This window comes from Lygodium microphyllum, unplaced genomic scaffold (genome assembly GCF_053477565.2).
Source record: "Lygodium microphyllum isolate KBCC unplaced genomic scaffold, Lygodium_microphyllum_v1.1.10 scaffold_35, whole genome shotgun sequence".
In the NCBI taxonomy this organism is placed as follows: domain Eukaryota; kingdom Viridiplantae; phylum Streptophyta; class Polypodiopsida; order Schizaeales; family Lygodiaceae; genus Lygodium; species Lygodium microphyllum.
Genome location: NW_028229518.1, coordinates 1,401,446 through 1,424,929, shown reverse-complemented (window position 1 = coordinate 1,424,929; position 23,484 = coordinate 1,401,446). Strand labels below are relative to the sequence as shown.

The following is a 23,484-nucleotide window of genomic DNA, read 5'->3' as shown; positions in this document are numbered from 1 at the left end:
TAATTTTAAAATATAAAAATTAATTTAATAATTATTTTAGTGTGCACAAAGTAATTATACTAGCCAATAATTGAATTGGCTAGGTCAATTTCTCTTTCAAGTATCCTTCAGTACTTATTAATCCTTAGATTCATATTAATTTATTAATTAATACCTAGTCTCGAATGTCACCTAATATTAGTTGCCAATAAATTAGTCTAGGCCAAAATCTAGCATTGGGTACCACTTAGTACTTGACAGATATAACTTAGTATAACTTGTGCCTTTGGCATCAACAACTGATATTTTGGGGTCTTGGGTCCCACATTGTGAAGTAATTAACTTGCACCTCACATGTGAAAATTACATAAGCACATTTGATTAACTTTAATCAAATGCTAAGCAAAGGAATAAAATTTTGCATCCTCATGATAGACCACCCCTTTGAGATCCTTGCAATCATCCTCAATTGCACTACAATGTGCCAAATCATCCATTGCCACAACTACTGGAAATACATGCTAGCATCGTAGTTAAACAACATGTGCACTGATTGCTTAACCATGCTCATGTCCTTTGCATGTGAAATTCTGGTGACTTAAACTAAATACAATCCACATGTATGAATCATAACCATTGTTAGAACCCTAAAGGATGCATCCACATGCAAAAACCCAACATTGCTTTGACATCCAAGGCATTGTAATGCATAAAGTGAGCATAAATAACACCTCATAGCAATGATGTACCACATGATAGCCTGCAAAGCATACATTAGCTACAAACCACATGTAACTTATGCAATCATACTTCTTTTGCATGAGTTGCAAATGTATATTACATACCATCCATGTATTCTATACATGCCTTGCAAATGTATAGTTTCAGGGTCTAGGTGCAAATCATACCATATGCATATTGACTCACAGTGAGACTAGTAAGCTGAATAGTGATCCAATGGCAAAAATACTATCAATATACATTACCTTGGATGCAAACCAAGGACATCCAAGATCCACTACATAATCAAGCTATCCATCATTAGGGAAGTGGAGATGCAACATCCCCACTAAGCATTGGGAAATACTCTGGACCTTCATGCTTTGCTAAGCTTGAAGAGCCATCGGCTCTAATTGAAACAAATCAAGATAAAGTGCATCACTAAAGATGATCTATGAGGTCACCCTCCTCCATCTAGTTGCATTGTTTCGTAGGTGAAACAATGTGAAGCTTTACCAAGAAGCACATGGAAACTTTATCTCTAACTTTACTTACCTCAAAACCTCAACTAGATTCTAGGCCTTTTTCTCTCTTGAGCATTGTGATGCTTTATACTCTCACATTGTTGCAATTCCAACTTTACTAATATGCAACATCGCATCCAATTGACTAGCTCCTCATGTGTACATGACATGCTAGGAGCACTAGATGCATTAGGAAACATTCTTGTTTGCATACTTTTGGACCATTGCAATGTGACTATGCATGGAAATACAACCTTACCAAGATACATTTTCCCGTACATTGCATGCATTACTAGTTGCTGTTTTTTTTCATGCAGGCATTATAGTTGTATTTTTTCTCATGACTATCACTGTATGGAGTATTTGTATTAGTAGCATTAATAGCACGAGTCCAAACACAATGGGCTGTATATATGCATTGCCAAACTTACCACTTTGTGCCCCATAATCATACCAACATTGCTATACATGGGATTTTGCATATTACTAGTCATACCTAGATACATTGGGCATTGCACACTACACATTGGTTGTTGGATACCATAAGGAGTTGTGCATACATCCATGTATGAGATCCTTGACCCATCATAGCATGGAAACTAGTGCCACCACCAAAGTATCCTTCCTGTCCCATCATTGCATGTATGCTTTGTTGTCTAAAAAGCATTGGATTGACACTTTCAGGTTGGCCTTGAATATGTATCAATTGCCCCACTGGTATCATTTGCTTATACTCGCTATCCACATTTGAAACATCATGCTATTGTATTGGCTCTTCCTTTGGTGGATCTTGATGTCCCGAAGCTCTTGAAGATGATTTCCTCTTCTTGCCTTTACTACCCTCCTTTAAGGGGTTCCAAAAGTGCATGAACTGAGGACCATTTACCAATTGCACAAACATTCCAGTTGTTGCCATGTGTTGATATTTAAAGTGGTCATCAAATTCCTCTTCCTCTTTCTAGTCATTAGCTTCGGGACTTAGAAGGATTCACATTTTGGTCTAAAACAACATTATCATAGCTGGCTACCCATGCTATGTGCCTTGTCCAAGATTAAGCATTGCATTTTCCCTTTTAGATTGAGAGGTATCATCCTTGCTTGATCTCGTCTCACTATTTGAAGACATTCTTGCTATAATGCTCAATTGAATACAATTTCAACACTAAGCAAATCTTCTAACCTTCAATCAAGTGCTTCAAGCCCACCAATTTAAGGGAGTTGATGGTATTCGGCAATGGAACCTCGAAACCAGCCTTCCTCCTTGGAGAGAGTGGTAATGACCTAATTAATCAACAATTATAGCAAGCACAATAAATCACATAAAGTGAAATGCATACTTTACTACTTTAATCTTGGACAATGGACAACCTCTTGGCCCCAAAACTAGCATTCCTTTTGGTATTCCTTTATCTTATAAGAAATTGATGAAGTACAATTGAGATTCACCAATCTCCTTTGCTAATCCAAGTGCTACTTGTTGTCAATAATGACTAGCAAGTCTTTAAACTAATTTGCCCCTTAGTTTACTTGGGGAATTGGCCTTCACCTTGCTCCTTGCAAGACAAATTTAGCCCTAAATTGAAATTGGCCGGTTGATCTCTTGAATCTCCTTGAAATTCTTCAATTTCAGTTGTTAGAATTCAAGTCCTAGGCCCTCAATTTTGAGCACACATCCCAAGGTGGCTGTCAAAACTCTTAACTTCTACTACAAATTAGGGATTGTAGCAAAGATTTTCCAATATCTCCACCTTTGATGACTTGAATAGTTGGATTTTGTTGATATAACTTGAGAGATGGCTGTATGAAATTTTGGAGTTTCATTATGGTAAAGGCTAAAAAATTGCTAATGCCCTACTCAAACAGCTATGAAAGTTGTCACCTATAGCTTAGGACCACTAGAAAGGCTACTGTCCCCTCTTGTATGCTATTACTTGCATAGGACATTGGGTTATAGTCACCTATACTTGGAGGGCTCCAAACTACTATCACCTATTGTAGAATTTGTTCTTATTGACTGCAAATCACACCGGCAGCATCTCTTTGCTCTCTGATACCCTCATTCTCTCTCATAATGGCTGAAAGAGATTTCGATAAGCCCCCAAAAATGTTTTTCCCACTTGCATGGGCAAGTTTTGTCAAGTGGTAGCCTTTTAATCCCATTTTCTAGCATTATCCAACTTCATATTATTTTTTATAACATTAATTTTGAAAGTTAATTCAATGTTTGTTTTAGTGTCTAATTTTTTTTCTAGTAGCAAATAATTAAATTACCTGGGCCAATTTATCTTCCAAGTATCCTTGAGTAGTTATGAACCCTTAGACTGATATTGATTAATTAATTAATGCACAATCTTTAATGTCACCACTAACATTAGTGGCAAACAAATTGGTATAGGCTAAATTTTGACACCGGGTACCACCTAGTAACTATCAGACATAACTTATTGCAACTTTTTCATTTGGCATCAAGTAATGTTTTGGGGTCTTGGTTCCCATAGTGTAAAATAATTAACTTGCACCTCCAATGTGTGTCACATTAGCACATTTGATGGCTTTTAATCAAATGCTAAGAAAATGAGTAAAATTTCATGTCCTTATGACACATATGTTTGCCCTATACGCTTCACATATCTTTGACAAAATTGTATTATTGATGCTCCATATAAAACACACAATTTTCTATAACAAGGTGTATGAAACACATAGTTTTGAAATAGAGGAGTACCATTTGGAGGAAGCTTTGAAGTAAGGCATGGAGCTTGGTGACTGGCAGGTAGCTAGGGTGTAGAGGAGGCTAGATTTGGGAAATCCATGTCCAATGATGATCCTTCAAACCTATTGTATGTATGTATGTAGAGAGAGAGAGAGAGAGAGAGAGAGAGAGAGAGAGAGAGAGATATATATATATATATTCCTCTATTAGATTGAAATGGGAGCAAGGAGAAGTCGAGGCTCCAATGGCGAGATGCATATTAGACTTTAGAGGACACAATCATGAAGGAACATGAAGTCAACTCCAATATTGATTAGTTAGGGGATCACTTCTAATGGCCAGTGAATTGGGTAAAAGGTTAAACTCTATATTCACCAATGAAAACTTACGCCACGAGTCAATGAGATTAACTCCAAGAGTAAGTGGATGCCTTGGAGGTCCGCGCATGGCCGGCTCTTGGTTATGACTTCTGTTCCTACGTATCATACCAGACGTCCACGGCGAGAATCTAATTAGGGAACATTCGCAGTGTCCCAAAAGTAACAAAAAGAGAGGACGGTAGGAAAAGGGAAAGAATGACGATGGTAGCTGGTTTATTTTCTCCTTCTCCTCCTCCTCCTCCTGTTGTTCTGTAGCGCAAGTCTGCCGGGCACGACTCCGTCCACGCTCCTCCTCCCAGCTCGCCACACCTCTTGCTTCGAATCGCCCATGGCCAGGGCCGTCGGTGCAATAGGCCTCATCCTTCTACTGTTATGCACAGTGAGGCAGGGGCTGGCGATCCCCTTCCATCCCAAGGACCTCCTCCCGGCCCTGCCTCACCAGGTGGCATGGCCCTTCCTCAACACCTTCAGCAATGCCGTGGATTTGCTGCCCCATTTTGTGTCGTCCGTCGGCCCTCTCCAGTCGCAGACCGTCTCGTGGCAGGGCTCTTGCTTCGCAGACAACCACGCGTACATCGAATTCACTGACGAAGGAGGCATCCTGCACATCCAGGTAATTCCCCTTCTTTCTGCGCCTTGATGCAATTGTTGTTTACATGTCTTCAGCTTAATCATATGGGAAATTTTCTTGGCTGAGCTGTAAATTCCCCAATGATCCGTATGCCAGAATGGTGAGAAAGAAAAGGACTTGATATTGTCCTATGGGCTGAGCTTATGCCATATTGGGAGGAGGAAAAATGGTTCCCTAGAACCCGTACGCCAGAATTTTAACTGGCAAATTGATTTGATATTGATTTCGGATCGAGGTTATGTCACAAATGGAAGGAGGAAATATGGCCTGAAGATTGGCTCCCTTAGGGGATTGCGACACGGCTGAAATTCCCCAGCAATCCCTCTAATTCATTGCGACATCATCAGAGAAATACCACCTTTTGCAGTGTATTCAGGCCTTAAGACCATTGAAATCATGGCTTTTGATGAGATGTCCCTGTACTTTGAATCTTTGAGAAACATGACAACATCTTATGGCCTGGAAAAATTTTGCTGTAGCTGACGACGTTCTTTTTAACGTTGGCAAGCTTGCATTAATACAAGTCAAGGCCATTCTTTACTTTCTGCATGGCGAGGTATCATTCTTCTAGCTTGTTGAACAATTTTCTTACAGGTCAAAAAAAACTTCTGCATGGTGATGGTACTGTTTTTCGAGCTTGTAGAGACTACAGCTAGTGTATAAAGTGAATGGGGACCAAGCCCTTCATTTTCAATGCACAAGTATATGTTGTGCAGGTCTGGCAGTGTTTACAAATAAGATGATGGTTGTAGATTGGAAGGTGCCACTTTCAACATCCTACCATAGTGCACGTTGGGATCATCCAGTATGAAATGAGTGGTCAAATTTAGATTGGAATAAAGGGATGTGGAGTTTAAATTTTGAGCAATGGGGTGAGAGCATCAGCTAAGGCTGTCATAATTGATTGGCTGCTCATGTTATAATGGATGTTTTTGTTGTCTTGAAGCTTCTATTTGGATGAGGAATTGTGATCTTCTAGAAGTGCAGTATACAATTCTGTTCTGTTTTACTTTTGGTGTCTTGAAGGTCAATGTGGGCTTCAATAGCACCACTACTAATGGGAGGTTAGGTTTAACTTTTGATCCGTTGAGTTTGATTTATTCATTCTCTACGAAAAGGATATTGACGGTTTCTTTGTGTTGCTTGTGCAGACTGGGGAACCTGCCAGCTGGACCTGCATGGACCTTTATGTATTTGCTACTCCATACAGGGTGATGTGGGACTATTACTTCACATCTCGTGAGCACACAATCAAGATTGAAAAGTGGGAAGAGAGAGAGCTTGACTATGTATGTGCTGTAATGTACAGTTAGGAAAATTTGAATGTCTTTTTCGGTGTGACTTTTGCAAGTTAGAATTTTAGCTCTCTTAACCTTTTTGTGGTTTGCCAACTGGTTCCACAAGATTATGGATTACTAAAAAATACTAGTCAGTAACTGCTTTTATGGACAGTTTTCCTGTTGTGTGTACTCCCTAGCAATGGGTCACAGGGATCTGATGCTAGTATTTTGTGGTTTGCCAGCTGGTTCCACAAGATTAGCCTACCAAAGCTGGTACCAATCTATAAATGTGGAAGCAATTTGCACAGTGAGGGCCTCTAGCTTTTGTAGATCTGTGTTTACAGCTTACCAAGATGGAACTTCATGAGCAGAAAAGGAAGAATTGTCAATTTGAACATACGAAATGCTGGGTTTTTAAGCCACATCAAGGGCCCTTCCTGTGAAGAGTATTTCCTGAGAGAGTACAACTAGAAATCCTTACTTTTTCTTGTGGTGGTCTATTTTTGAATGGAATAGGCTGAGGTTGAAAGTTAAGTTTGGTGCTCTGAAGTGTAAGGCGGCAGAGATTAAGTTTTGCAGCTGCCCTGAGTGGCAATATGAACTCCGAAGGAATTGATAAGAGGTGAGACAAGGTGGACAGATTCTAGCTGATGTTGAAGCTCATTTTTGTGCCTGTGCTGTCCCAAACAGATCAGGTGAGATTGGATTAGAATGGGATCCATATACAGTGGGCTTGGGTCCTAACGGAGTCTATTGGTTGGCTGAGAACTCACTGTTGCTCACTGGTCTGTCATATAAATAGTGAAGCTATGGCCATGCAAAAGAGAGAGAGGCTCAGAGTTGATGTTTTCGACAGGATATTCTCGTCCTGACTTAACTGTCAACTTACAGTGCAGCCCCCGGACTGTTGTCTTTATTGTCACGTGTTGGCTTTCAGACTGCAGCATGCCAGACTGCTTTTACAGCAGGGTTTTCATTCCCTTGGCCTCCTTTCCTGCTCCCACAACACCACTCTTGGCATACCTACCTTCTACACTTACTCTGGAGGAATAGTGCCTTCTGGGAATATTGCCATTGCCACACACTGAGCATTGTGTTTCTGAGTGTCCAGCCACTCCAGGGGTTTCATTCAGAAAGAGTATAAACCATCATCCTCCAAGATTAGCAATAGGAGATGTAACAAAGCTTTGCCTGAGCCATCACAGTTGGGAAGCAACTAGGCATTATTATCTTCTTCTTTGGCCACAACAAAAAGGACAAATGGCAAGAAGGCTTCTTATATTGCTTTCTACATTTGTTTGCTTACAGGATGTGGTAAGCTAGAAGGCTAGCTAATCTTCATTAACAACATGAGACTTGTGTAGTGTTATCACAGTTAATTGAGTCAGCGTTGATTATCTTATGGAACCCTTAACTGGGATTACTTATGAAGAATTCAGTCCTCTTCATATTCTCATTGTGGATTTCAAGATCAGGTTAGAAGAGGGCATCTAGGACAAAAGCAAGGTGCTTTATTTCACCCCATGGCACCGAGGGACAGTTGGGTGTGTATTTCACATGAGCTGAGTTGTGCTTTGGTTCTCTGATTCTTTTTGGCCCAGGTTCAAGGTTGGTATTCAGGATAAAGGCAGAGTATTGCAATGTTCAAAAAACCTTGCAAGTTATTCTTGAAATTAGTATGAGATAATAGACATCACTGGATGTTTTATGGCCTTGATGATGCTGCAACAGCTGAATGAGCAATTTGCAATGTTTGATTAACGGGAATTTGGAATCAAACTACAATTTTAGGAAGTCTTGTTTAGCTTGAAGGAGGGAGTTAGAGCCTACAGTTTCAAAATGAGCACCAATTTATGGAGCAGAGTCTAGACCAATAGATTTGTTAGGGAATCATTTGGGTACTATTAAAAACAGTTTGGCAATACACCCATTTGATATTGGTCTAGGTGAATTTGGTTTAGGGGGGTTTGGTAATCAACATACAGCTCTCATGAAAGATCTCCAAGCGATTGATTTTTAGTGGAAATAAAAAGAATAGCAACAATCTTGCTATCGATACTTTCAAAAAAAAAAGAGAGAATTTGCAGCAAGTTTCAAGTGACTGAAGCTAGTTTATCATGTGATAGGATAGCAAGGCTCCCTATACCCAAGATTGATGAGCTTTTTGATCAATTGCCAGGGGCAGAAATCTTCACAAAAATTGATTTAGGATCAGGGTAATCATTTGATGATGTTCCTTAGATGGCGTTCAGGACCAGATGTAGGCACTATGAATTTTTAATAATGGCGTTTGGTCTTAGCAATACACCTGCTATACTTATAAAACTCATTAATAGTGTTTTAACTCCCTATCCAGGTCACTTTCTTGTAGTCTTCCTTGATGATATCCTAATCTATAGTAAACTAAGGAAGGGCATTTGGAGCATTTGCCAAAAGTGTTCCAATTGTTAAGAGTCCATTCCCTTTTACCAAATAATTCAAGTTACCCACAACTCTCATGTACGACCAAGGCCCACACTGATAGAAGTCCTATTGCAAGAGCTGGGTATGGCGAGGAAAGGAATGAGCTGCTGTGGGGGGCAGCAGTGCTACCACTGAGGGGGGAAGGGCCGCTCGGCTGCTATTGAGGGGTAGACATGGGGTTGTGGGGCTCATCACTGCTTGATGGTCAGCCACATCCTTAAGCTGCTGCTATACATGGCAGCCCCTCCATTTGACTTTGTGCAGCCAGCATTTGCTGTGTCCAGTCTGTTATCTTCCTCCGTCATCAGCCTGATCTGGTGCTCTCATTGATGCCTTGGGCTGTGTGCAGGACTGATCAGTCTGTTGTATCTTCAGCATTCCATTTTCAGATTAGTGCAACCTTTTCCTTCTCTTTCCTTCATTCATATCAGTCTCTTGCTTCCCTTCTCTCGCTGTTTGTGTTTCTCTTCCGTTGTGCACTCTTGCAGGTGTCCTGGTCCCGCTCCTTGTTGGGAGGGGGAGGGGCTACGAAGCGAGCTGCCCTTGGCTAGGGCTGTTGGGCACTGGCCCCTGATTGTCTTCTACCTTGGCTTCTCTATACTTAATGAAGCCATCATCATCCATGATTGCTGGGCTGTCTCCTATTGAGTGGCCTTGATCCCAGAGAGTCTGCACTTTGAAGCCTGGTGTGTGAAAACATGGCATCTAAGGCATTGCCCACGTTCTCTTTTTTATTCTTCCTACCTCAATCTCCAAGACTTTAGGGATTTTCTTGACGTTTGTCATTGCCACATCTACATTTTGCACCCTTGCTCCCATCATTGCATCAGCAAATGAGGCAGGGAGTACTGTGCCAAAGAGCCATCCAAAGTCCTTCACACAGTTGGCAGTACTTGATTGCAAGATGGGTGAAGAGAAGGTTGATAGGATGTTTGGGGAAGTGGTGGAGAAGCCTGAAATTCAAGACTCTGAACCTGCTGTAGCACAAAACCATGTAAATAACTCCCCTTACAGATACAATTGGAGAGCTGTTGATAAAATCTTGTGCTGCATTTGCTGAGGTGAGGTCCACCATAAAAATACCTTGGCTCATTAGCACTGCCTTTGTTATCTGATACGAGACACTAGAAATGAAATGTGGAACCCGATTAAAAACAAACTCACGAAGAGTCGAATCCACTCAGTGAGAACGTCTTAGGATCTTGAAACAGTGGCACAAGACATTCGTTTCTCCTCCCAACCTCGTCTAGATAGTTGCTGGCACCTCTTCTCGTTTCCTCTGCCAGCCATCCACTTCAGGTGAGTCCTACTATTCTCGGACTCTCTAACTCTCTAGGCTCCCCTAGACCCCGTTCGGGTGCCCAAGGCCCTGGACGGTCATCCCTCGCGTCCGTTTCCCATAATTTACCTTATTAATGTAATATTTCCTTCCCCTTAAGAATTGGTTTCGTCCTCGAAAACGATACTTGGAAGGTCCAATTGTAAATTGGGAAACCTTTTCCTTAGGGTACTTACTCGCTCCCATGTTGAGCTTTCTTTTGAACAATCTTTCCATTTGACCAAACATTCTTGATAAATAGTATTCCTTGTTCGTCTGTTACGAACATTTAATATTCTTTCTGGTTCATGTGGATTAGATTGGTCATCTAATAGCTCCTCAATGTTATCATTTAAGATTAAATTATCCAAATCACCCAGCTTCTTCCTTAGCTTACTTACATGAAAAACTGGATGTATTTTACTACCAACAGGTAGTTGGAGCTAGTAAGCCTGTTCTCCCACCTTTTTAAGTATTGTGAAAGGACCACAATACATGGGTGAAAGCTTTGGACATCGTCCTGTTTTCATGGTTTTAGTTTGTTCAGGCACCTTAAGATAGATCAATTCTCCTTCTTCAAAGGAGATGTCTCTTTGGTGAGAATCTGCATAAGCTCTAGCTCTATTTTGAGCTTTCTTAATATTTTCTTGAGCAAATTTTAACATACTATTCATATCCGCCAAAAAATCCTTGGCTGCCTGTACCTTTTCCTTATGCAGTCCTACTGCATGAGGAGCTCTGGGTTGAAACCCATACATTAACATAAATGGACTATATCCAGTGGAAGAGTGCTTGGCACTATTATATGCAAACTCTGCTATCGGTAGGTACTCTTCCCAATTAGTTTGCCTTTTACTTACATATGCCATGAGCATATCTTCAAGGATTTGGTTAACCCTTTTAGTTTGCCCATCAGTTTGCGGGTGGTCCGCCGTACTCATGCTAAGTTTAGTATCCAACTTCCTAAATACCGCATGTCAAAATTGACTATCAAATTTTCTATCCCGATCAGAGGGCCATACAATCGGTATATGTTCTCTACGAACAATCTAGCCAATTCTGGTGTTTTAACATCAGTTGAAGTTGGAATAAACCTAGCCATTTTGGTTAACCTATCCACAATCACCCACACAGACTAGTGTCCCCTGTGTGTTTTTGGGTAATGTAACAATAAAATCCATGGAGATACTCTCCCATTTTCCCGAAGGAATCTCTAATGGATGGAGAAGTCCTCCCATTTTCAGTCTTTCAACTTTATTAACCTGGCATTTATTACATTTGACAACATAGTCAAGGATGTTCTTATTCATTCCAAGCCAATAGAACTGCCTTTTAATAGGACTATAAGTCTTATTAACTCTTGGATGTCCCGCACTAGGGGTATCATGACACTCAAAGAGTATATGGTGCCTTATTTCTTTATCTTTCGGGACACATACCCTACCCTTGTAGAGTAAATAACCATTATCAATGGTAAAATTCTTCCACTTGAATCCCATTTGAGCAACCCCTGATGCTCTATTTCCTTGTTGAACATCCTCAGATATTCCTTCCTCAGTGGAGGCCCTTCCATTTGGATCCCCATTTTCTATTGCTTCCCATATGTTGGAATATGCCGGATCAACCTGACATTTCCCTTTTAAGGATTCAAGCAAATTGGAAGTGAACTGAGTAAAACTCAATTCATTTATGAGGGGCATTCTGCTGAGTGCATCAGCCACTATATTATACTTTCCTTTTCTATACCTTATCTCATAGTCGAACTCTTGAAGGAGTTTGGCCCATCTGGCTTTACGCCCTTGTAGATCCGGTTGGTCATTAAGCCACTTAATGCTTTCATGATTCAATAGGATCAAAAGTTTGGCACCGTACAGATAGTGCCTCCATTTCTTCATTGCATGTACTATTGCATACAACTCCCTCTCATAAACAGAATAATTCTGTTTTGCATGGTCTAATTTCTTGCTTTCAAAAGCAACTGGTCGACCTTCTTGTAATAAGACCGCACCTATTGCCTTATCACTGGCATCAGCTTCAACCACAAATGGTTTATTGGGATCCACAATTAATAGTACTGGAGCTGTAGTAATAGCTACCTTAAGTTTTTGAAAACTTTCATTTTGGTCTATTCCCCAATTAAAGCTCTTCCCTTTCCCTTTAAGTTGGTCTGTCATTGGAACAGCTATTTTGGCATAATCTCGAATGAATCTACGATAAAATCCAGATAATCCTAGGAAGATCTACAACTCTTCCAGGTTTCTTGGAGATGGCCATTCAATAATTGCCCTTACTTTTTTTGGATCCATCTTGATTCTCTCTTTCGAGATAATATGCCGCAAATATTTGACCTCTTGTGCGAAGAATTCACATTTAGTTTTCTTCGCATAAAGGGAATGTGTTCTTAACAATTGGAATACTAATCGTAAGTGTTCAAAATGTTCTTCTTTTGATCTACTAAAGATCAAGATATCATCCAAGAAGACGACTACAAAATGTCCTAGATAGGGCCGTAATATACTATTCATTAGCTTCATAAAGGTAGCTGGTGCATTAGTGAGGCCAAAAGGCATCACCAAAAAATCATAATGCCCATATCTAGTATGAAATGCTGTCTTAGGAACATCTTGTGCCTTAATTCTGTCTTGGTGATAGCCTGATCTCAAGTCTATTCTTGTGAAGAATTTTGCCCCTTGTAATTGATCAAAAAGATCTTCCATTCTGGGCATAGGAAATTTATTCTTCACCGTTATCTTATTAAGTGCTCTATAATCAACATAAAGTCGCATAGAACCATCTTTTTTCTTTACCAATAAAATTGGCGAAGCCCAAGGTGAATTGCTGGGTTGTATAAACCCTTAATCAAGGTAATCCTTAATTTGTCTTTCAACTTTTTGGTGCTGTGTTTCACTTACCTATAAGGTGGTTTAGAAATAGGGTGTGTATCCTTATTTGTGTCAATTGGATGATTTATATCACCTGTATCTGGTGGAAGGCCACTTAGTAAATCAGAAGGAAACACATCTTTAAATTCATCTAACAAACCACTTAATTCATTACTTACATTCAACTCACAAACATAAGAAAATTGTTGGTTTATATTACAGAAAGTAAAAGTGTTTTGTACAGGAAGAGACCATAACATATATACCTCACAAGCTTCCTTCTTTATCAGCTTTTGAACTTCAGTGGAACACAACAAAGGATTATCAGATACTTCATGTTCACCTTGAATCACAAAAGGCTTACCATCCCTTTCAAATTCTAGTGTATTATGATGATAACTACGTTTTAAGGATGGTTCCAATCCCCATAGCCACTCCTTCCCTAAAGCAATATCGGCGCTTTCCATATTCATAATTTGGAAATCAAGTTTATCTTTATATCCTTGAATCTCAATTTCCAAATTGGATACCATTGTATCCCATATTTTATTATCTTGACCTTGCATCATACGAACAACATATTGATGCCCACTCTTTTGTTGGGAAGTTTTAATTTTTTGACAAGTGCATGATTTATGAAATTGTGGGTAGAAGAGTCATCAATCATGACTCTAACCCTCTTTCCAGCTATCAATCCATGCACTCTAACTAAATCATGTGGCTCAAAAGTAGGCTGCTTCATAGAAGTTGACATACAACACCTGTGTTGTACATCCTTGTGCAAGACCTCTAAAGATTTATACTTTTCATGCCTCTTTAATTCTACGGTCTGCACTACATGGATTTGTTTTTCTTTTTCCTTGCCCTTGTCCTTATCCTTTCCTTTATCTTCCCCCTTTTTCCTTTGAGGGCAATTCCAGGCAGCATGGTTAGGGGATAGGCAATTGAAACACAATATTTCTTTTTTGGCCTTATCAAAGTCATCTTGACTTAACTTTGGCCTTACATATTGTTTCTTTTCAAAAGGTTGTTTCTTGCCCTTAAGAAATGGCATTTTTCTTTTAAATTTGCCTACAAATTTTGAGGTTTCCAATTCCTTAGTCTTGGGCTCCGTATTAGTGAGATTAGTGAGTGTACTTGGACGCGTACTATCTTCATTGATTAATGCAAATTTAATTGCCTCTTCAAGCGTCTTAGGTGAACTCCTTTTCACTTCCTTTTTACAGGCCTTATCTAGTCCCCTAATGAATCCTCTTGTCTTTTGTAATTCATCTATTCCTTCCAATTTGAGGATTATCTCACGATATTCCTCTAAATATGTCAACAGGGGTCTTCCCTTTTGTCTGACATAATCCCAATCTTCCCAATTTCTTTCCATTTAATTTTTAGGAAGGAATTCTTTCAAAAAGACCGATTCAAATTGAGCCCAAGTTTCAGATATTTTATTTGCCTCCTTTAAAGTTCGCCACCATTTATACGCCTTTGGCCCCAAAGTTAAACTGGCCTCCAGCGCTTGGAGATGTGATGGAGTATTTTTAAGTTTGTGCAAATCCTCCCATTTTTGGAGAAATTTAAAGATAGTGTCTTTATTTCTATCTTTTTCCTCCCCGTGAAACTGAGGGGGTTTCATATCTTTTAAAACTGGATTATCCCTCAACTTGTGGTGGGGTTCTTTAGGATCTCGCATAGTCACATCTAAATCTTTCGATGAAGATGGAATATTCGAGGCTTCTAGCTTATTTTTATCCCTTTCTGAGAATAAAGTTAATTGAGATTTTATTTGGGTGAGTGTTTGAGTTAAAAATTCCATTTGAACCCCCTGTGCCTGCACACAAGCAGTTAAGAATCATCAAATTGTTCTCTTCCCATTGCTCTTCTTATATCTCCGTTTCATGGGGATCTACCATAGGGTGGTCCCCAGAACTAGAACCCTCAATTACTCCCTCTCTCCCTTTCCCCTCCATTAATACACTGGAATTGGAAAGCAAATATAAGAAATTTGCGTACAAAGTGAAGTGCTTCCCTGGTTATAGTGATAGGGCAACTGTTGATGGCTTCTAATAATAACCCCAAAGAGTGAGGAATAGTTCGTCTTTCCCAAATTGAGGCAGTCACGTTGATAATAAAGCTTATTGGCAAGAATACCGAATAAGGATGGGCCTAAACACACCTCCTCCCTAAACGGGTCACATGAACCAGCTGTACCCCTGTTACGTGTGAGACTCGTCCGACTGGTGACGGGTTTTACTACCGTTCAATTGCTGCGCTCACGAAATCAATCGTGTATGACAAGATGCAGGCCAGTATGACGTATGACGTGTGGGGCACCGTCTTCTCGCCTGACCCGTGTAAGCGTTGGAGAAAGCCTTCGTGAGAAACAGGCGAAAGCAGGATCCGACCCGACGGCTAAAGTAGGACCCGACGGCTGAAGCAGGATCGACGGCCCCGACGGCTCTGAAGCAGGACCCGACGGCTGAAGCAGGATCCGACGGCTCTGATACCAGTGATACGAGACATCAGAAATGAAACGTGGAACCCGATTAAAAACAAACTCACGAAGAGTCGAATCCACTCAGTGAGAACGTCTCACAATCTTGAAACAGTGGCACGAGACATTCGTTTCTCCTCCTAACCTCGCCTAGATAGTTCTTGGCACCTCTCTTCTTGTTTCCTCTGCTAGCCGTCCACTTCAGGTGAGTCCTACTATTCTCGGACTCTCTAACTCTCTAGGCTCCCCTAGACCCCGTTCGGGTGCCCAAGGCCCGGGACGGTCATCCCTCGTGCCTGTTTCCCATAATTTACCTTATTAATGTAACATTATCTGTGAGGTGCTAATGCGCAAGGTGGACCGAAGCCAATCCCGAAGTTGTGCTCTGGAAGGGGAGTGACCCACGACCTTTTTGAAGACCAGTCTCCTCCAATTCCTCCTTAGTAGTGTGAACTGATTCGCTGAATATTTGAGGGAAATGCTGTTGCAAAGGAAGGGAGCAGCTGGTAATAGGCCTGTTCTTCAGCTGAGCGTTTTTTTGTTTTTTTGGGTTTTGGGAGGGGGGGGGGTGGTAAGTTGAGGGGCCTGCATGTGGGGTGCAGTATTGGCTGGGGCAGGAAGGACTGGTGGCAGGTTGAAATCGTTGTGCAGGGGGTGGCAATAGAGGTTAAAGGAAAGGGGCAGCAGCAGGGGCTGACAGGTGGGCGGCTGCAGGGGCAGGGGTGGCAGGGAGAGGGCGACATCAGGGAGAGTGGTGCCAGGGGCAGGGGTGGCAGCAGACAGGTTGCAGGTGGTAGTTGGGACTGACGAGGTTGCAAGCAGGGGCTGATGACAATGTAGGTGTTCACTGTTGCCAGGCAGCAGGGGGGGCAGTTGGGACTGGTGCGGATGCAGGATGGGGCAGGGGCAGGGGCAGGGGTGGCAGCAGACAGGTTGGAGGTGGCAGTTGGGACTGACGATGTTGCAAGCGGTGGCTGGGGCTGGCGACAATGTAGGTGTTCACTGTTGGCAGGCAGCAGGGGCAGCAGTTGGGACTGGTGTGGATGCAGGATGGGGTAGTGGCTGGGACTGGTAGGGTTCTGTCAGAGTGAAGCAATGCGGAAGTGAATGACCGTGACAAGAGTGAATGGAGAGAGAAGAGAGAGAAAGAGACAGTGAAACACAGAAAATCTGTAGAGAAGAATGCTGTATAAGGATGCAGAATTATACACGGGTGCAGAGAGAATATCTGTGAAAGATGGCTTCGTAAAGACAGAGAGAAAACCATGAAACCTCTGAGCACGAGTGATTCTTCTCCTCCCAACCACGCCTAGATAAGTGCTGGCCCCTCTCATCCGTATTCCTTTGCCAGCCGTCCACTTGTCTGGAGTCCTACTATTCTTGGACTCTCTTACTCTCTAGGCTCCCCTTAACCCCGTTCGGGCGCCCAAATGCCCGGACGGTCATTCTCGTGCATGTTTCCCTAGATTTACCTTAATGTCACATTAAATGTCACTTTTAATGTCACATTCCATATTTATGACCTTAACGTGACATTGAATATCACTCTTAATGTCACATTAATGTCACATTTCCTTCCCCTTAAGAATCGGTTTCGTCCTCGAAAACGATACTTGGAAGGTCTAACTGTAAATCGGGAAACCTTTTCTTTAAAGTACTTACTCGCTCCCATGTTGAGCTTTCTTTTGAACAATCTTTCCACTTAACCAAACATTCCTGATAAATAGTGTTCCTTGTTCGTCTATTACGAACATTTAATATTTTTTCTGGTTCATGTGGATTAGATTGGTCATTGAATAGCTCCTCAATATCATCATTTAAGATTAAATTATCCAAATCACCCAGCTTCTTCCTTAATTTACTTACATGAAAAACTGGATGTATTTTACTACCAGCAGGTAGTTGGAGCTTGTAAGCCAATTCTCCCACCCTTTTAAGTATTATGAAAGGACCACAATACCTTGGTGAAAGCTTTGGACATTGTCCCTTTTTCATAGTTTTAGTTTGTTCAGGCATCTTAAGATAGACCAATTCTCCTTCTTCAAAGGAGATGTCTCTTCGGTGAGGATCTGCATATGCTCTAGCTCGATTTTGAGCTTTTTTAATATTTTCTTGAGCAAATTTTAACATACTATTCATATCCTCCAAAAAGTCTTTAGCTGCCTGAACCTTTTCCTTATGCAGTCCTACTGCAAAAGGAGCTCTGGGCTGAAACCCATACATTAACATAAATGGACTATATCCAGTGGAAGAGTGCTTGGTACTGTTATATACAAACTCTGCTATCGGTAAATACTCTTCCCAATTAGTTTGCCTGTTACTTACATATGCCCTAAGCATATCTTCAAGAATTTGGTTAACCCTTTCAGTTTGCCCATTTGTTTGCGGATGATCCGCCGTACTCATGCTAAGTTTAGTATCCAATTTCCTAAATACCGCACGCCAAAAATGGCTATCAAATTTTCTATCCCGATCAGAAACTATATTTGCCGGAAGGCCATACAATCGGTATATGTTCTCTACGAACAATCTAGCCAATTCTGGTGTTTTAATATCAGTTGAAGTTGGAATAAACCTAGCCATTTTGGTTAACCTATCCACAATCACCCACACAGAGTCGTGCCCCCTCTGTGTTCTAGGTAAAGCAACAATAAAGTCCATGGAGATACTCTCCCATTTTCCCGAAGGAATTTCTAATGGATGGAGAAGTCCTCCCATTTTTAATCTTTCAGCTTTATTAACCTGGCATTTATTACATTTGACCACATAGTCAAGGACGTCCTTATTCATTCCAGGCCAATAGAATTGCCTTTTAATAAGACTATACCTCTCCTGGATGTCCCGCACTAGGGGTATCATGACACTCAAAGAGTATCTGGCGCCTTATTTCTGTATCTTTCGGGACACATACCCTACCCTTGTAGAGGAAATAACCATTATCAATGGTAAAATTCTTCCACTTGAATCTAGTTTGAGCAACCCCTGATGCTCCATTTCCTTGTTGAACATCCTCAGATATTCCTTCCTCAGTAGAAGCACTTTCATTTGGATCCCCATTTTTTATTGCTTCCCATATGTTGGAGTATGCCGGATCAACCTGGCATTTCCCTTTTAAAGATTCAAGCAAGTTGGAAGTGAACTGAGTAAAACTCAATTCATTAATGATGGGCATTCTGCTGAGTGCATTAGCTACTATATTATACTTTTCTTTTCTATATCTTATCTCATAGTCGAACTCTTGGAGGAGTTCGGCCCATCTGGCTTTACGCCCGTGTAAATCCGGTTGATCATTAAGCCACTTGATGCTTTCATGATCCGATAAAATCAAAAGTTTGGCACCATACAAATAGTGCCTCCATTTCTTCATTGCATGTACTATTGCATATAGCTCCCTCTCATAAACAGAATAATTCTGTTTTGCACGATCTAATTTCTTGCTTTCAAAAGCAACTGGTCGACCTTCTTGTAATAAGACCGCGCCTATTGCCTTATCACTGGCATCAGCTTCAACCACAAATGGTTTGTTGGGATCCACTATTAATAGTACTCGAGCTGTAGCAATAGCTACCTTAAGTTTTTGAAAACTTTCATTTTGGTCTGTTCCCCAATTAAAACTTTTCCCTTTCCCTTTAAGTTGGTCTGTCATTGGAACAGCTATTTTGGCATAATCTCGAATGAATCTACGATAAAATACAGATAAACCTAGGAAGATCTGCAGCTCTTCCAGGTTCCTTGGAGGTGGCCATTCAATAATTGCCCTTACTTTTTCTGGATCCATGTTGATTTCCTCTTTCGAGATAATATGCCCCAGATATTTGACCTCTTGTGCGAAGAATTCACATTTAGTTTTCTTCGCATAAAGGGAATGCGTTCTTAACAGTTGGAATACTAATTGTAAGTGTTCCAAATGTTCTTCTCTTGATTTACTAAAGATCAAGATATCATCCAAGAAGACTACTACAAAATGTCCTAGATAGGGTCGTAAAACACTATTCATCAGCTTCATAAAGGTAGCTGGTGCATTAGTGAGGCCAAAAGGCATCACCAAAAAATCATAATGCCCGTATCTAGTACGAAATGCCGTCTTGGAAACATCTTGTGCCTTAATTCTTATTTGGTGATAGCCTGATCTTAAATCTATCTTTGTGAAGAATTTTGCCCCTTGCAATTGATCAAAAAGATCTTCCATTCTGGGCATAGGAAATTTATTCTTCACCATTATTTTATTAAGTGCTCTATAGTCAACACAAAGTCGCATAGAACCATCTTTTTTCTTTACCAATAAAATTGGTGAAGCCCAAGGTGAATTACTGGGTTGAATAAACCCTTTATCCAGGTAATCCTTAATTTGTCTTTCAACTTCTTGATGCTGTGTTTCACTTAACCTATACGGTGGTTTTGAAATTGGGTGTGTATCCTTATTTATATCAATTGGGTGATTTATATCACCCCTATCTGGTGGAAGGCCACTTGGTAAATCAGAAGGAAACACATCTTTAAAATTATCTAACAAACTATTCAATTCATTATTAACATTCAACTCACAAACATAAGAAAATTGTTGCTTTATATTACAGAAAGTAAAAGTATTCTGTACAGGAAGAGACCATAGCATATATACCTCACAAACTTCCTTCTTTATCAGCTTCTGAACTTCAGTAGAACACCTTGAATGACAAAAGTCTTACTATCCCTTTCAAATTCCAGTGTATTATGGTCTTAGCTACGTTTTAAGGATGGTTCTAATCCCCATAGCCACTCCCTCCCTAGAGCAATATCAGCTCTTTCCATGTTCATTATTTGGAAATCAAGCTTATCTTTATATCCTTGAATCTCAATTTCCAAATTGGATACCATTGTATCCCATATTTTATTGTCTTGGCCTTGCATCATACGAACAACATATTGATGCTCACTGTTTTGTTGGGGAAGTTTCAATTTTTTGACAAGTGCATAATTTATAAAATTATGTGTGGCAAAGTCATCAATCATGACTCTAACCCTTTTTCCAGCTATCAATCCATGTACTCTAAGTAAATCATGTGGCCCAAAAGTAGGCTGTCACATAGAAGTTGACATACAACACTTATGTTGTACATCCATGTGCAAGACCTCTAAAGATTTATACTTTTCATGGCCCTTTAATTCTAAGGTCTGCACTACATGAATTTGTTTTTCTTTTCCCTTGCCCTTGTCCTTATTCTTTCCTTTGTCTTCCCCCTTTTTCTTTTGAGGGCAATTCCAAGCAGCATGGTTAGGGGATAGGCAATTAAAACACAACTTTTCTTTTTTGGCCTTATCAAAGTCATCAGGACTTAACTTTGGCCTCATATATGGTTTCTTTTCAAAAGGTTGTTTTTTACCCTTAAAAAATGACATTTTTCTTTTAAATTTGCCCACAAATTTTGAGGTTTCCAATTCCTTAGACTTGGGCTCCGTATCAGTGAGACTAGTGAGTGTACCTGGACGCATACTATCTTCATAAATTAATGCAAATTTAATTGCCTCTTCCAGCGTCTTAGGTAAACTCCGTTTTACTTCCTTTTTACAGGCTTTATCCAGTCCCCTAATGAATCCTCTTGTTTTTGGAATTCATCTATTCCTTCCAGTTTGAGGATTATCTCACGATATTCCTCCAGATATGTCAGCAGGGGTCTTCTCTTTTGTCTGACATAATCCCAATCTTCCCAATTTCTTTCCATTTCATTTTCAGGAAGAAATTCTTTCAAAAAGACGGATTCAAATTGAGCCCAAGTTTCAGGTATTTTATTCGCCTCCTTTAAAGTTTGCCACCACTTATATGCTTTGGGCCCCAAAGTTAAACTAGCCTCCAGTGCTTGGAGATGTGGTGGGGTATTTTTTAATTTATGTAAATCTTCCCATTTTTGGAGGAAATTAAAGATTGTGTCTTTATTCCTATCTTTTTCCTCCCCGTAAAATTGAGGTGGTTTCATATCCTTTAGAACTGGATTATCCCTCAATTTATGGTAAGTTTGGGGTTCCTTAGGATCTCGCATAGTCACATCTAAATCTTTCGATGAAGATGGGACATCTGAGATTTCTATCTTATTTTTATCTCTTTCCAACAATAAAGTTAATTGAGATTTTATTTCAGTAAGTGTTTGAGTTAAAAATTCTATTTGAACCCCCTGAGTTTGCACACGAGCAGTAAGATCATCGAATTGCTCTCGCGTAGCAAAAAATTCTTCCCATTGTTCTTCTTGTATTTCTGGTTCATGGGGATCTACCATATGTTGGTCCCCAGAACTAGAGCTTTCCATTACCCTTTCTTTCCCTTTTTCTGCCATTAATACACTGGAATTGGAAAGCAAAAATAAGAAATTTGCATACAAAGTAGAGTACTTCCCTGATTTTTAATGACAGACTGTAGTTGCTGGTTTGGAAAGAAGCCCGAAGAGTAATGAACAAATTTTATCTTCCCAGACTAGAGCAGTAAAACAGTCATGCTGGAAATTCAATTTTCTGACTTCAGTCGTATATGACATTCTTCTGTCCCTCTCACAGTAGTCGCAGTCATGTCCATCTCAGGAGCAGTCGCAGTTACCCGTCAACAGCAGTCGTGACAAAGTCACGTTTCCTCGTGACCCCACGCCTGATCCTCGCGACCCCACTCCTGGTCTGGTCCTCGCGACCCCACGTCTAATCTTTTTCCCTGCCCGTAACGTGTCACATTAATGTGACGTGGCACGTCTCACTTTTCTTTTTCTTCACGGCCCGTCGCGTTTTCACGGCGCCTGATACTCACGCGACCTTGCGAAAAGTTGACGACCTGGCGGGCGACTGACGACCTGGAGTATTACTGACGATCTGACGAACAACTGACGACCTCTGATAAACGACGGATCTGATCGTTGAACCATAGGCTCTGATACCAATGAAAGATGGCTTCGTAAAGACAGAGAGAAAACCATGAAACCTCTGAGCACGAGTGATTCTTCTCCTCCCAACCACGCCTAGATAAGTGCTGGCCCCTCTCATCCGTATTCCTTTGCCAGCCGTCCACTTCTCTGGAGTCCTACTATTCTTGGACTCTCTTACTCTCTAGGCTCCCCTTAACCCCGTTCGGGCGCCCAAATGCCCGGACGGTCATTCTCGTGCATGTTCCCCTAGATTTACCTTAATGTCACATTAAATGTCACTTTTAATGTCACATTTCATATTTATGACCTTAACGTGACATTAAATATCACTCTTAATGTCACATTAATGTCACAATCTGCGTATGTCTCCGCCTTGAGGACCTCGATCTGTGTCAGCCCCGAGTGCTGTCTCCGTCACTAGTAGGCTAAAATCTGTCAAATACAAGTGTAGTCTGTTGGATACTCAGCCTTTAAAAGGCTGGAAAGAATGCCTTGAAAGATGCCCAAAATAGGCAGCTGACTGCAATTGGCAATTGGACAATCTGACTATTGCCATGTGGTAGTGCCACGTGGCACTACTGAGGTGGTAGGGAGTTGACTCCTAACACCCCCTCTCAAACCTTGGACAAGGCTGCAGATGTAAGGATCTGGAATGTCGATGAAGTAAAGCCTCGGGAAATGCCTTCGTGAACAAATCTGCAAGATTGTCTTCAATCTTACAATATTCCACATCAATGGTCGCATCCAAAAGCTTCTCCCTGATGAAGTGATACTGGATCTCTATGTGCTTTGTCCGGGCATGGAATATGGGATTTCGTGCCAAGGCAATGCAACTCAACTCTCATTGTCGCACCATAAGATAGTATGACGAGTCAGGGGGCAGCCATGCTCCTCCAACAACCGCCGAAGCCACACAGTCTCACATGTGGTAGAAGATGCAGCCCGATACTCTACCTCAGTCGAAGATAGGGCTACCGTGGACTGCTTCTAGCTACTCCAAGAGATAGCACCAACACCCAAGGTAAAACAATAACCTGTAGTAGACCGCCTTTGATCCACATCGCCAGCCCAATCTGAATCACTCCAACTTGCAAGAACAAGATCAGAAGCACTTGTACCTGCTGGATAATGAATCCCTAAGTAGGATGCCCCCCTCAGATACCGTAGGATCCTCTGAGAAGCCTGCCAATGCACCTGCTGAGGCGAACTCATGAACCCAACCAAG

At 41.0% G+C, this 23,484-nt stretch overlaps 1 protein-coding gene across 1 annotated transcript in view; it reads left to right on the top strand.

The window, feature by feature from the left end:
• The first annotated feature begins 4,505 nt into the window (after window positions 1-4,505).
• LOC148009169 (uncharacterized) overlaps window positions 4,506-23,484 on the top strand; it is a 53,873-nt gene continuing 34,894 nt past the window's right edge. Inside the window, exons 1-2 of the mRNA XM_087673738.1 lie at window positions 4,506-4,929; window positions 6,099-6,236. Of these exons, the coding sequence (XP_087529864.1) occupies window positions 4,645-4,929; window positions 6,099-6,236 (423 nt within the window). The 5' untranslated portion in view covers window positions 4,506-4,644. The remainder of the gene's footprint in view (window positions 4,930-6,098; window positions 6,237-23,484) is intronic.